This window comes from Talpa occidentalis, unplaced genomic scaffold (genome assembly GCF_014898055.3).
Source record: "Talpa occidentalis isolate TD23 unplaced genomic scaffold, MPIMG_talOcc4v2.1 talOcc4.11, whole genome shotgun sequence".
Classification (NCBI taxonomy): Eukaryota; Metazoa; Chordata; class Mammalia; order Eulipotyphla; family Talpidae; genus Talpa; species Talpa occidentalis.
Window position 1 is genome coordinate 11,111,945 of NW_023601104.1, and position 15,029 is coordinate 11,126,973.

The window sequence follows — 15,029 nt, forward strand, 5'->3', positions numbered from 1 at the left end:
GCGCATGGTTCCTTGCCCACGCCGGACCTCAGGGACCATGGCAACAGCCATTAGCCCTGAGGGTCACTGCAGGGGGGGGTGCAGCACTGGCCAGGGAGCTAACCCACATATGGCACAGCAGACTGCTCCAGTCTCTGCCTGTTCTGCTCCCCACTCTGTCTCTGGGTGAATTCTCTTACCAGCACCACCCACACCTCTGCCTACACCTCAATTCTTTTTTTTTAAGATTTTATTTTATTTATTTAATAGCATACAAGAGATGGGCTGTAAGCTTCACCAGAGACAGAATGGGGAGCAGAACAGCGGATTGACTGAAACACGCTGCTGAGGGGAGCAGCAGGCGAGACAGGAGAGGCCTGCTGCGCTGTGTGTGTCAGCAACCTGGCTGGAGATCAAACTATGCTACAATGGCTGCTGGTAGCTCATAGTGCTAAGACTTAACCCCTTGCACCACCAGGGAGGCCCTTACACCCCAATTCTTTGACACAGAAAGAAAGAAAAGAAAGATTTATGGGATGTGGTCTTGCAACTCTTTTGTGTATGTCAAGGTTTTCAAAATAAAGTTGAATTAAAAAAGCAAAACATGCTTCTTATTCCAGCCTAAATTTTCCTACACCGTGTTTGCAGTTGCCAAAGGCACACTCAGGACTATTAAGTGGGAATCGAGGTGGCCTTGTGCCTCTTTACCTAAGCGAGCCAGCGGGTAATGAGCACCAACACACTGGGTCACTGTGGCTTCTGTCTTCTGTAGCATCGCCTAATGTGGTATTTGGGCCTTTGTTGCAGGTGAAGTGTCAGATTCTGACAGCAACAGCTCCTCTTCCAGTTCAGATTCAGACTCATCCTCAGAAGATGAAGAGTTCCATGACGGCTATGGAGAAGACCTCATGGGAGATGAGGAAGACAGGGCCCGTCTGGAACAGATGACAGAGAAGGAGAGAGAGCAAGAACTGTTCAATCGTATAGAGAAGAGAGAGGTGTTGAAAAGAAGGTATTTTGCCTAATTCAAGACTTGGAATTTCTTATTATTCATGTGTTAGGTACCTGACTATATACCACTACCATGGTTTTGTTTTTTGTTAAAAATTCAAATGTTAAATTGCTTTTTGATATTCAGAAGCTGCTTCAGTTTCTAAATTATTTTTGCCATATTTAAATGGTAAATGTTCTTTCTTATCTCATAATAAGAATTTCAAGGTAAAAATAAACTTCACTTTTGTCTCAGGAAATGCAATAGTCCTCAGAACTAGGATTTTCCCTACCCACCTAATATCAAGAAAGAAAAATAGAAACATTTTCTTTTGGCAGCAGTGAGTTCTATTTCATCTGGGAGCCTGTTTGTCCCTTCTGGAAACCATATTAAGTATGGTGAGTTAGCCTAGACAAGAATGTTTGGCTTTCAGTTAGCAGCAAGTAATAGACATTTGTTTTGAGTGTTAACGCTTCCAAGGTTACCTGTATTGGAACAAACATGACTGAAGGAACTGTGCTGGAGTTGTCAGATAGTTAGAGACGACTTCTAAAATTTTTATTTCTGAACTGTGGAGAGCTGTAATAAGGTTCTCTTAGGAGACCAATGATAAAAATCACAGAGTAACTCAACAATAATGTATGGCTTATCTCAAACTTGTTTTTTATGTATTTTTTTCCCTTAGATGAGTGAGACAAGTGAGAGATTCAATGACTTTTTGTTAGTGACTTGAAGAATATTAGAGTGAGAATAATTTAAGACAGAAGTTCAGAGCCATTCACAGAAAAATGAAACTTTTGTTTAGTTGCAAGATAGTCCAATATAGTAAGTCAGAAATTTTCTCTATCTTCACCTAATAAAGGTCTGACATGTATCACATTTACTCTTCATAACAATCTTATGTGAACACCATTAGTATGACATTTTATAGCCAGTAGCACTGTTAGTAATTTTCAGCTGTTAAGAGTCTTCACCTCTCTTTTGTTTGTTTAAAGGTGAGTGCTGGCAACATAAAAGGTAGTTTGGTTGTGGAAAACACTGATATTTTCAGTTAGACGGTATAGCTCAACTTAGACTCACTGGCCAAGTGATCTGAATTACTTAACTACCTTCTTCCTACCTGAGCAGCCTTCTTTGGATTGTTGTAAACCTTGCATGAGATGATAGTGATACATAAAGAACATTATGTAAACATAAGCTATTATTAACTTCAAAAATTAACTTTATTGAGGTATATTTTATATTCCATAGAACCTATCCACTTAAAGTATATTATTTAGTAGTTTTTGTATATTACCAAATTATGTGATCATTACTACAGTTAATTCCACAACATTTTTATCACCCCAGAAAGAAATTCTATACTCATTGGCAGTTTACGTCTCTATTTCCCTCCCAAGTCTATCAACTCTAGGCAACCACTAATCTACTTTCTTTATATATAGATTTGCCTATTACTGGATATTTTATATAAATGGAATCATGCAACATATATATAGTCTTTTGTGACTGACTTCTTTCATTTAGCATATTTTTGAAGTTCATTCCCCTAGCATTTCTTTTTATGGCTGAATAATGTTCTATTGTGTATATAAGTTCAGCCACTGATTGGCATTTGAGCTGTGTTGGTTTGAAACTTGGGAGCTTTTCAGATGAAATCTGAAATTGGCTCCTATACTCGGATGTCAGGAGAGTGTAAAGAAAGAGGCTGGGGCCTCCCTGGTCGCGCAAGGGGTTAAGTCACAGCACTATGAAGCTATCCACAGCCACTCCAGCACAAGTTCAGTCCCCGGCCATGGAGCTACCCACATGGCGTAGCAGACCTCTCCTGTTTAACCTGCTGCTCCCCTCAGCAGTGTATTTAGTAGATCTGCATGTTTTGCTCCCCACTCTGTCTCTGGTGGATCCTCTTACCCCCCCACTCCTCTGGCCACACCCCAGCTCTTGTATGCATAAATTTTAAAAAAGGCAGACCTTATACATAAATATATATGTATATATATGTATATATATAAGAAGAAGAAGAAGAGACAGACCTTTCAAGATTGTCAGGGGACAGTTTTAACCAGTGAGGGAACTTAACATGTGAAGTTTGTCTTGGGCAACCACAAGATGAGTAGATCTCCATGCCCACCTGCCAGAACCCTAGAAGTTTACATAGAGCCCTTAACTGTGTTTAGTCACATATTTTTAGTCCAAATGACCTCAGCAACACATTGCTCTCTCAAAGCTATGTCCTTGAAAACAGTTCCCACATGGGAACAATGGACAGAATACTTTTCAAGGACAGAAGAGGTAAGGAGCTTCCATTTGTGCAGGTTTGTACCATTTTAATGGTAGCTGTGCCATTTGTAACATTTTAATGGTAGCTGTGCCATTTTACATCCCCACTAGCAGTGTATAAGAGTTTCAGGTTCTCTACATCCTTGCCCTTTTTTGATAATTGCTATCCTGGATGTAAAGAACTATCTCACTATGGTTTTTAGTTGAATTTTTCTGATTTCTAATATGTTGAGTATCTTTTCATGTCCTTGTTGGCCATTTTTATTACATGGAGAAATATCTGTTCCACTCCTTTGCTCATTTTTTAATTGGGTTGTCTTTTTGTTGGTGAGTTGCAAGAGTTCTTTATATATTCTGAATACTAGGTCTTTATTAGTGATATGATTTGCAAATAAATTGTCCCATTCTATAAGTTGTACTTTTTATAGTGTTGTTGATATACGTTTTTTAATTCTGATGTTTAATTTTCTTTTTTTTTTTAAGATTTATTTATTTATGCATACAAGAGCTGGGGTACAGGCCAGAGATGCGGGGGCTGAGAGGATTCACCAAAGACAGAGTGGGGAACAGAACAGGCAGACCGACTGAAATACACCGCTGAGGGCAGCACTGGGCATGTCAGGAGAGGTCTGCTGCGCCATATAAGGGTTGCTCCCTGGCCGGCTGGGTACAGTCGAACTCGTGCTGCAGAGGCTGTACAAGCACTGGGTACAGTCGAACTCGTGCTGCAGAGGCTGCGGATTGCTTCATGGTGCAGTGCTTAACCCCTTGCACCACCAGGGAGGCCCAGATCTTTACTTTCCTTGATCAATCTTTTAGTATCATATCTAAGAATCTAATGCCAAACGCAAGATCATGAATATTTAGTCCCTATGCTTTCTTATAAGAGTTTGATAGTTTCAACTCATATGTCATTGGTTCAACTATATGGTTCAATATATATGGTTCAACTCATATATGTCATACTTATGTCATTGGTTCATTTTGACATCATTTTCATATGTGATGTGAAGTAGGAACCCAGCTTTATTCTTTTGTATATAGATATCTAACTGTCCCAGTACCACTTTGTTGAAGACACTGTTCTTTCCCCCTCTGAAATAATTAATAATTAACACTCCCCTAAAAAACCAGTGGATCAAAGACAAAAATCACAAAGGAAATTAGAAAATAGTTTGCATCAAAATTAATAATGCATCAAAATGAAATATGAAAATGAATACATCAAAACTATATAATTCAGGGCCTCCCTGGTGGTGCAAGGAGTTAAGACGCAACCTATAAAGCTGCCCACAGCTCCTGCAACACGAGTTTGATCCCCTGGCCGACCAGGGAGCAACCTACATGGCACAGCAGACCTCTCCTGACTCGCCCGCCGCTCCCCTCAGCAGTATATTTCAGTCGATCTGCCTGTTCTGTTCCCCAGAATCCTCTCATCCCCCACACCTCTGGCCTGTACCCCAGCTTTTGCATGTATAAATAAATAAATCTTAAAAAAAAAAAACTATACAGTGCAGCTAAAGCAGTGCCTGGAGCAAAATGTATAGCCTTACAAATGCCTATATTACAAAAGAAAAAATATTTTAAGAAGAGTAAATTCATAACTCCCCTCTCCATTAATAAAAGTACATGAACAATTTTAATAATGAGTGAAAGGAAGGTAACAAAAAATATTAGGTAATTTATTTATTAAGAACTAAGTAAAAACTGAGTTAGGATGTTATGAGGAAGAATTTTTTTATTATATTCTTTTATTCCATAATGTTCTTAAATTCACACACACACAGATACACACACACATTTCTTTTTTCCAGAGCCTGATATTCATAATGGGGAGGAAACCTATATTGCATTTGTTTAAGACATAAATATATTCTAAGAAAATAACATAATGAAAAAAGAATGTTTTGAAAATATTGCCTTTTATAAATTTAAAATTAAAAATAATAAAATATAGCCTTTGTCCTGACCAGCTGAAAAATATGACAGTGCTCTCTGGCTTCATTGCATTTCTTTTTTTTTTTTTTTTTTTAAAGATTTATTTATTTATTTATACAAGCACTGGGTACAGTCAGAAGCGCGGGAGGGTAAGAGAATCCACCAGAGCCAGAGCAGGTCACAGAACAGGCAGACCGACGAAATATACTGCTGAGGGGAGCAGTGGGCACAGCAGCAGAGGTCTGTACACCATGTAGGACCCTCGCCGGTGGCCAGGGATCTAACCAGCGCTGCAGAGGCTGCGGGCAGCTTCTCAGCCCAGCGCTCAACCACTGTGCCACCAGGGGAGGCCCCTCATTGAATTTCTAACGGAACACACTTGGAGGTGATCCAGAAATAAATTTTCTTTTAGTATGTGAAAGTTGAGGCAGAGTTGTATGTCTCAAAAACAAAGATGAGTACAACAGTATCTTTGAATAATTTCTCTCATTGCAAATGTATTCCAACTTAATGCTTTCAAGTTCTTTTAGTGTATTTATATTAAATATTTTTAATGTACTTATAAGGTACATTGGAGTGTCTTGCAAGAAGCAAACATGTTTATTAACTCCTTCCCCCTACTTATTTCCTTTTTCCTATCTAATAGAAACCAGTCTTTACAAATATTTCATTGCCACTTAAAAACCAAACAAATATCTTTTAACCAGATTTGAGATCAAGAAAAAACTAAAAACAGCCAAAAAGAAAGAAAAGAAAGAAAAAAAGAAAAAGCAAGAAGAAGAACAGGAAAAGAAAAAGCTGACACAGATTCAAGAATCTCAGGTAGGAGACTATCAATAGTCCTTGTTATCCAAAGAGTAAAACCTGTTTGTGTGTGTGTGTGTTTATGTGAAAGATATATATTAACCAGCCTCGGTTAGTGCAAGACTTACTTGCTGTCTTCATCTTGTAGTTAATTTCTGGACATATCATTCACATGAACTGTGCTGTTTAACTCCTTGGGAATTCTTTACTCAAGCTGTATTTGAAAAGTAGCCCATTAGTGTATGAGCATCCTTTAAAGGGAAAGTTGGTAGGTATCTTTTCCCAGGTAGCCAGGCTGGTTATGACATTTACTTGGGGGTGTGTTGATCCTGTACTTGGTAATAAATATAGCTGGAAAATTAGCCATCATTCATCACAGGAAGCTTTAGTAAAAAGCTTTAGTGAGTATTAACTCTGATCCAAGGTATCTTTCTAGAGAAAGTGTTCATTTCTGTAACTGTTAGGTAAGTGAGACAGGGGCTGTTTTCTCTTTTCTCTCTCTTTGTCCACTAGAGGATGCTCTCTCCCATTAAATGGTTCTGTTTCTGCAGCCAATGTAAATTCATGTTGTTGAACTGAATGATTGTTGGGTACAGAGAACCTTATCAATTACTGGTAAAAAGAGTCAACCAACATATCCTCTTCCCAGGTAACATCCCACAACAAGGAACGGCGTTCCAAACGGGATGAGAAACTAGATAAGAAATCTCAAGCCATGGAGGAGCTAAAAGCAGAGCGAGAAAAACGAAAGAACAGAACAGGTAATTGGGGAAAATGTAATGGCTACTTTGATTTTGATCATGTGACTTGACTTCCTGGTACCCATTTCTATCTTTCTCCTTTTGTAGCTCTTTATTTATTTATTTTTATGATTCAATACCACACAACTGTAATTTATTTATTTAAGATTTATTTATTTATACAAGCACTGGATACAGTCAGAAGCACGGGAGGGTGAGAGAATTCACCAGAGCCAGAGTGGGGGACAGAACAGGCAGACTGACGAAAAAATACACTGCTGAGGGGAGCAGCGGGTGGCAGGAGAGGTCTGTCGCGCCATGTGGGACCCTCGCCAGTGGCCGGGGATTGAACCGGCGCTGCCGAGGCTGTGGGCAGCTTCACAACCCAGCGCTCAATCGCTGCGCCACTGGGGAGGCCCAATAAAGACTTGATTTAAACATAACTTAAAAACCATTGTCAGGCCTCCCCGGTGGCGCAGCGTTTGAGCGCTGGACTGCGAAGCTGCCCGCAGCCTCTGCAGCGCCGCTTGGATCCCTGGCTGTCTGCGAAGGTCCCACATGGCGTGCAGACCTCCCCTGCTCTGCTCGCTGCTCCCCTCAGCAGTGTACTTCATCAGTCTGCCTGTTCTGCTCCCCGCTCTGTCTCTGGTGAATTCTCTCACCCTCCCGCGCTTCTGACTGTACCAGTGCTTGTATAAATAAATAAATAAAATATTTTAAAAAAAAAATTATCACACCCAAAAAATAGTAACAGCGAATCTCTTAATATTATCAAACATCTAGCCAGTGTTTAAATCTCTAATCACTCTATTACTGAAATATACTAATTTGATTACTTGAATCAGGATCTTAAATAAACCCACACATTGTGGTTTGTTAATATGTCCTTGAACACACTTAATTAAAGGTTTTTCTGTCCATCTCTTTTTTTCCCCTTCCTATAGCTTATATATTAAAAAAAATTCAGTAGTCATGTAGTTTCTCACAGATGATTGCATCCCATTGGTATTATTGAATATATTTCTCTAGTTCCTTGAATTTCCTGTAATTTGTAGTTAGAACTAGAGAATTGGACAAATTTGAATATGTTCTCCTTAAGTTTTGGTTTTGGGGAAGGCTAGATTTTAGATGGTAATATTTACTTCTGTAATGTATGTAGCAAAAGATACATAATGTCCAGTTTCTCTTTTAGTATTACCTGCTCTGTCACTTATATTTTACCACAATAATACGAAATAACAGACTAACTTCCAAACACATATAATAATCATTTGTTCCTGTCCATACATCTGTGATTCAACTATGGCTTGCCTAATATACAAATTCAGCTGGTATTGTTTCTAAGCTGTGGTCTGTTCCATCTTTCTTTCTCCCACTTCAGTCAGTATATCCAGGGCACATTATTCTTATGGTGGTGCCAGAAATATACAAGGGGCAAGTAGAAACATGAGCTGCCTCTCAGGTCTGTATGAATTCCATTGGCTAAAGTAGGTCACATGATTAAGCCCAACATTAATGGAGCTGGGTGAACTACCAAGTCACATGGAAAAGGGCATGAGTCAGAGAAAGATAAACAACTCGAAATTGTAATATGTTCTATCCCAGCAACCATTAATGATTATTACCCAGATCATTTACATTACATATTACAAAATGGTGATATTTTAATCTATGATTCTTTATTCATTATCTTTATTCTTTATTCATTATCTACTTTTTTTAAAAAAGATTTATTTATTTATGCATACAAGAACGGGGGTACAGGCCAGAGGTACGGGCGGTGAGAGGATCCACCAGAGAGAGAGCAGGGAACAGAACAGGCAGATTGACTGAAATACACTGCTGAGGGGAGCAGCGGGCGAGTCAAGAGAGGTCTGCACCATGTGGGTTTCTCCCTAGCTGGGGATCCAGCTGGTGCTGCAGTAGCTGTGATTAGTTTCATAGGTTGTGTCTTAACCCCTTGCACCACCAGGGAGGCCCCTATCTGATCTACTTTTATAAAGAAAAGTCTCTCATAAGCTATTTATATACCAGGTACATTTCATATAGGAAAGACAGAATAAATGCTTTTTTTCCCTTTACCAGTTCTCAAAAGAAAGAGGTAGTTCCTTCCAAAGATTGTTCAACTTCCAAAGATTGCTCAACTTCCAGAGTTGACTTTAGCCTTATTTTTAATATCCTTGGGAACTCATGGGTTTTAGCATATTTTATGTAATTTAATCCATTACAGTTACTGTTATTACTGAGACTCAAATTGTCCTACCTTCAACCTGAGTCCTTTTGATATTAGATGTTCCCCACTAATCTTTTTTTTTTTTTTTTTAATAGAGGCATGTTTTTATTTATTTATTTATTTGTTTGCTTGTTTGTTTATACATGCACTGGGTACAGTCAGAATCGTGGGAGGGTGAGAGAATTCACCAGAGCCAGAGCAGGGAGCAGAGCAGGCAGAAGGACTGAAGCACACTGCTGAGGGGAGCAGCGGGCGGCAGGAGAGGTCTGCGCGCCATGTGGGACCCTCCTCTGGTGGCCGGGGAGCAGCCGGGGATCGAACCGGTGCCACAGAGGCCGCAGGCAGCTTCGCAACCCAGCGCTCAACCGCTGCACCACCGGGGAGGCCCCGGTCCCCACTAATCTTTAATAATTTCCTGAATTTGAAATCACCTGTTTCTCCAAGGAGCCCTGGTTTATTGTTCTTTAAAAAAAAAAAATTTTTTTTTTTTTACTTATTTAGGGCCTCCCTGGTGGCACAAGTGGTTGAGCGCCGCAATGTGAGGCTGTCCGCAGCCTCTGCAGCACAGGTTCAATCTCGGCTGGCTGGGTAGAAACTCACATGGCACAGCAGACTTCTCCTGTCTCGCCTGCTGGTCCCCTCAGCAGTGTATTTTGTCAGTCTGCCTGTTCTGTTCCCCACTCTGTCTCTGGTGAATCCTCTTACCCTCCCGCACATCTGGCCTGTACCCCGGTTCTTGTATAAATAAATAAATCTTTTTTAAAAATTATTTATTTATGCATACAAGAGCTAGGCCAGAGGTGGGGTGTAGGCCAGAGGTGGCAGGGGCAGGGGGGCGGTGAGAAGTATTCTATTGGGGAGCAGAACAGGCAGATTGACTGGAATACACTGCTGAAGGGAGCAGCGGGCGAGACAGGGGATGTCTGCTGCTCCATGTGGGTTAGCTCCCTGGCTGGGGATCGAACTTGTGCTGCAGTGGCTGGTAATAGCTTGATAGTACCAAGACTTAACCCCTTGTGCCACTGGGGAGGCCCCAGCCCTGGTTTGTTTTTCATGAGAAATTATATTCAGTCACCACAGTCTGGACACAGAGGACTCATGTTACTGGATTGCCTATTTCTAAGAGTCAGCTTTCAGAGCTAGGACATTTTTTTAGTTTTTGTTTTTTAAGGATAAAATTGATCATGAGCCTCATATTAATGATTCATTCCAAATTCAGGATGTCAAGGTTTCTTCTTGTTTCTATAACCAGCTTTATAAAGATATAATTAACATACTGTACTGTTTACTCACAAGATGAATGACTTTTAATATAGTTACAGAACTTTGTGATAAAACAGTGAAATATAGAATGTTTCATTATCTCAAAAACCCCTTAACGTTCACTCCCACCCCCGCCCCCCACCAAAACTGTCTTTCCCAGTTGAAGGCAACCATCAATCTACTTGTCTCTAAGATTTGCCTATTCTGGTCATTTCATATAAATGGAACCGTATAATATAGGATCTTTGGTGTCAGGCATCTTCACTTAGCTTAACATTTTCTCAGTTCATACATGTTGTAGCATAAGACAATACTATATGGATATATAGCTTTTGTTTATCCATTCACCTTTGGACATTTTTGACATTTGGGTTGTATTTGACTCTTTTTTTTTTTTTTTTTTAAAGATTTATTTATTTATTTATACAAGCACTGGGTACAGTCAGAAGCACAGGAAGGTGAGAGAATTCACCAGAGCCAGAGCAGGGAGCAGATCAGGCAGACTGATGAAGTACACTGCTGAGGGGAGCAGCGGGTGGCAGGAGAGGTCTGCACTCCATCTGCATCCCCAGCGGCCGGGGATCGAACCAGCACTGCAGAGGCTGCAGGCAGCTTCGCAACCCAGCGCTCAACCATTGCACCACCAGGGAGGCCCCTCTTTTTTTTTTTTTTTAAATGTATTTTTTCGATCTTATTTCCCCATTCTTTTGCTCCTTTTTTTTTTTTTTTAAGATTTATTTATTTATACAAGAACTGGGGTACAGACCAGATGCGCAGGAGGGTGAGAGGATCCACCAAAGATAGAGTGGGGAACAGAACAGGCAGACTGACGAAATACACTGCTGAGAGGAGCAGCGGGTGCGACAGGAGAGGTCTGCCGCACCATGTGGGACCCTCGCTGGCCAGCCGGGATCGAACCAGGGCTGCAGAGGCTGCGGACAGCTTCACAGTGCTGTGCTCAACTGCCTGCGCCACCAGGGGAGGCCCTGTATTTGACTCTTTTTAATAATGCTGCTGCAGCAATGGGGAATGCAGCAGGTGATAAGGTTTATGTCAGGAGGAGTGGTCTATTCTGGGGCACAGTCATCACCCTCTCCTTTGGCTACTACATGGAGGTTGTCTTCTGGCATTAGAGCATCCCTTATCAAAGCGTAAGGTCCTAGGGTCCTTTTATTCAGTACTTGATGGACCATCATGGCTCCTGCACAGTGAGTATTGCCTTTCTCATTCATGCGGGAGAGTCTTTATATGCTTTGGTGTTGTCCAAGCACAAAGGCATCAAAGTACAAAGAATTATTCTTACTGACTTTCCTCTTTGGGATAGCACCTGTCTCCATCTTGATTGCTTATAGACCAGAACACCAAAAACAAACTTAAAAAAGATATTTAAAAGCTTTCTTGGGGCCTCCCTGGTAGCGCAAGGGGTTAAGCATCAGCACTATGAGGCAATCTGCAGCCATTGCAGCACAAGTTTGATCCCCGGCCAGGGAGGTGACCCACATGGTGCAGCAGACCTCTTCTGACTCACCCGCTATATTTCAGTAGATCTGCCTGTTCTGCTCCCCACCCTGTCTCTGGTGAACCCTCTCACTGCCCCCCTCGCACTTCTGACCTATACCGCAATTCTTGTATGCACAAATAGATAAATCTTAAAAAGAATAAAAATAAAAGCTTTCTCTAGACTTTGACATTCAACCTCACCCTTTCGGGGCGATGTTACATCTGCTTGAGTTTTTTACCTTCAGGAAAGTTCAGATCTCCAGTTAATTCATTACTCTTTCATATACTCTGATTGAGCTTAAATATGTAATAGCAAAAAATTTTAGCTTTCCAATTCTTCAGATTGAAATACATGACAGAGGGCTTCCAGCTACCTTCTTGTCCCTGGCTGTCTGGTGCTCTCCCTATGATCTGGTTTAAACTACACACTAAATTTGCATGTACACAAAGGTGTATTTTTGCACCCACCTTCTGACTAAAACACCTCACTGTTAACCATCGTAGCTCTCCTTTCCCAAAGATTTTTCCACCTTTCCGGACCAAGATAGAGTGATACATGACAGCATCTCCATGCCATACACATTATTAGGTACCTGTGAGGCAGAACTTACCCTTTCAGACTTCCAACTCTCACACTGAAGAGAAAGATGCAATAAGCAAGTGCCTGGAAGAGGCAGTGAGTATTACATATGGGCACCAATGACATGCTCAGAAGAGGGGAGAGAATCAGGGAATGCCTGCGCTGAGCCCGCCATCTGGAATTGGCCCCTGGGGCACAGTGTTCTGCAGTGTACAGGTGTGAGATGGCCACTGCTAGATTGCTTCTACAAATCAGGACAGCTTCCTACACAGCTTTATTTTTCCCTTCAGCACCTGTTCCACTGCATTGCACACAGGAGTTCTCTCGCTGTTTATTGAACAAAGGAGGGAAGCTTTGACGTTCCACTTGTTCATTCCAAGTTTCATATGAAAATTACAGAACCCATTAACCCATTCAGTGTATCATCGACTGGAAGAAAAATACAAGACTTGACTGGTAGCACCACCGTCCTCTGGGTCCCATAGGGAAATCATGTTTTTTTCACACTTTTCTATTCTTGGCCATTTTTTCTAGACTCTGTAGCTATCTCCCTTCAGTTTTGCCTTATCAGACATACAAACATTCCTGTTCTAGAGGTTCTAGCCTGTGAATTATCTAACAAGTTACTATCTCGCCCATTTACCTGGTTATATCTTATTTCTGTGGTAGAGTGACTTTTGTTTTTTTTAAGATTTATTTATTTATGCATATAAGAACTGGGGTACAGGCCAGAGGTGCCAGGGGTGAGAGGGTTCACCAGAGACCGAGCAGGGAACAGAACAGGGAGGTCGACTAAAACACACTGCTGAGGGGAGCAGTGGGCGAGTCAGGAGAGTTCTGCTGCACCATGTGGGTAGCTCCTTCACTGACCAGGGATTAAACTCATGCTGTAGTGGCTGTGGATTGCTTCATAGTGCTGTGTCTTAACCCCTTCGCCACCAGGGAGGCCCCTCAGCCCAGATTTTTTGAAAGCATGGTCCTCACCAAAGAGAATAATGACAATAATATTAAAGGTGTCAGAAACAATATGGTAGAATATTGAGTGAAATGGACATTTTGAATTAAGTGCTGTAAATTCTCTCTCAAAACAAAACATAAGGATGCTATGAATATTTAAGTTGTTGGGTTTCATTTCTCTTGGGTTTGTACTTACAAGTAGAATTGTTTGAGCATTTGGTAACTTTCTGTTTGACATTTGAGAACTTGCCAGACTGTTTTCCAAAGAAGTTCACCATTTTGCATTCCCACTATCAGTGTGTGAAGGTTCTGCTTTTTTCACTTCTTGTCAACACTTGCTACTGTCTTTGATTATAGCCCTTCTTTTTTTTTTTTTTTTTTTTTTGCATAGAAGAACTGGGTTATAGACCAGAGGAGGTGAGAGGATTCTTCAGAGACAGAGCAGGGAGCAGTGGCGCGGACCAGCACAGTAGTACACGATGAGGCCACCTCAGGGTTGAGAGAAGTGTGCAGGGTGGTCAGGGCGTCGGTGAAAGAACATTTAAAATTTTGGCCATGTATATATATTTTGAAACATAGTTATTTTACCAATATGTGTGAAGATACTGAGGTTTTTAATGAGTTAACAGCTAAAATCTGTACACAGAATAAGTGTCTTAATTTTAATTATTACCAAAGACCTTGGGCTCGAGACCACAGTAGTCACAGCAATTTACTTTTTTTTTTTTTTTTTTTTTGATAAGAAAATATTTTTGGAGTTTACATTTTTAAGATGATTATTTGGCTTTAGGTTGTTAACATATTATTTCACTGGGAACGGTTATATTTTAAAACATAAAAGTACACTGTTATCTTGAGAACAGGAGAAGAGGTAAATTTTTACTGTCTGCCTGTAAAATTTGAGGTTTAGAATTTAGCTCAAAAATGTTTGTATTATCACTTTATGTTTTACCAGGTTAGTTTGTTTTAACAAGAAACTTAAATCTTTTACAGGTTCAATAAGTAAAATTAAAAGCTTTTATTTAACCAATAAGGATTTTGTATAGCTTGTTAGCACATCAAAAGTAACTCAGCAGTTTTTGCTTAAGACAATTTAGACTTTAAAATTAGAGAAACACAGGGAAATGGAACTTTTTTTTTTTTTTTTTTTTTTTGTAGAATGAACCAAAATAGTTATTTAAGGTGGATAATAGAAAAGCTCAGTCCTCCACAGCAGGAAGGTAGTAGAGACCTGTCAGTGATCCCAACACTGGAGAAAAAGTCCAGGCAGCTGCTTGTTGAGATCAAGGGCAGCCTCCACCAGCCCACTGTAGTGGGTTTATACTATTTTAATAAAAACTTTTTATTTATATTATAGTCATATAGTCTCTTACATTTATATTTAACCATTTTTTTATTACTTTAACAATTGTGAATGAACTTTGAATACTATTATTTATAAATGTCTTATTTATTTATTTTAAAAGAAACAAATGGCAAAAATTTTTACTGGGGGGAACCTAGTCTTTTCCCCAAATAATTAACAGGAAAAGATTGGAGCATTTTTTTTTAAGATCATGTTACATTATTTGTTATTTGTTTTTGAGTTTTTATTTTTATCTCAACAATTTTAGTCAAGTCCGAGCTGGAAATTTGGGCTGGATTTTGGAATGGTGTCATAATTGGGAGCCGATGCCTCTGCAAAGAGGTCAGTATTGGCTCTAGAATCAACTTTTGGCTTTTGAAAAACAATTTCACTATCCCAAGAATTTTGATCACTTT

At 40.1% G+C, this 15,029-nt stretch overlaps 1 protein-coding gene across 1 annotated transcript in view; it reads left to right on the forward strand.

Moving 5' to 3' along the window:
- Nucleotides 1-15,029, forward strand: part of RTF1 (RTF1 homolog, Paf1/RNA polymerase II complex component) — a 65,030-nt gene that overhangs the window by 34,055 nt on the left and 15,946 nt on the right. The window contains exons 4-6 of the mRNA XM_037502258.2: nt 787-991; nt 5,899-6,013; nt 6,645-6,756. Coding sequence (XP_037358155.1) covers nt 787-991; nt 5,899-6,013; nt 6,645-6,756 — 432 coding nt within the window. The remainder of the gene's footprint in view (nt 1-786; nt 992-5,898; nt 6,014-6,644; nt 6,757-15,029) is intronic.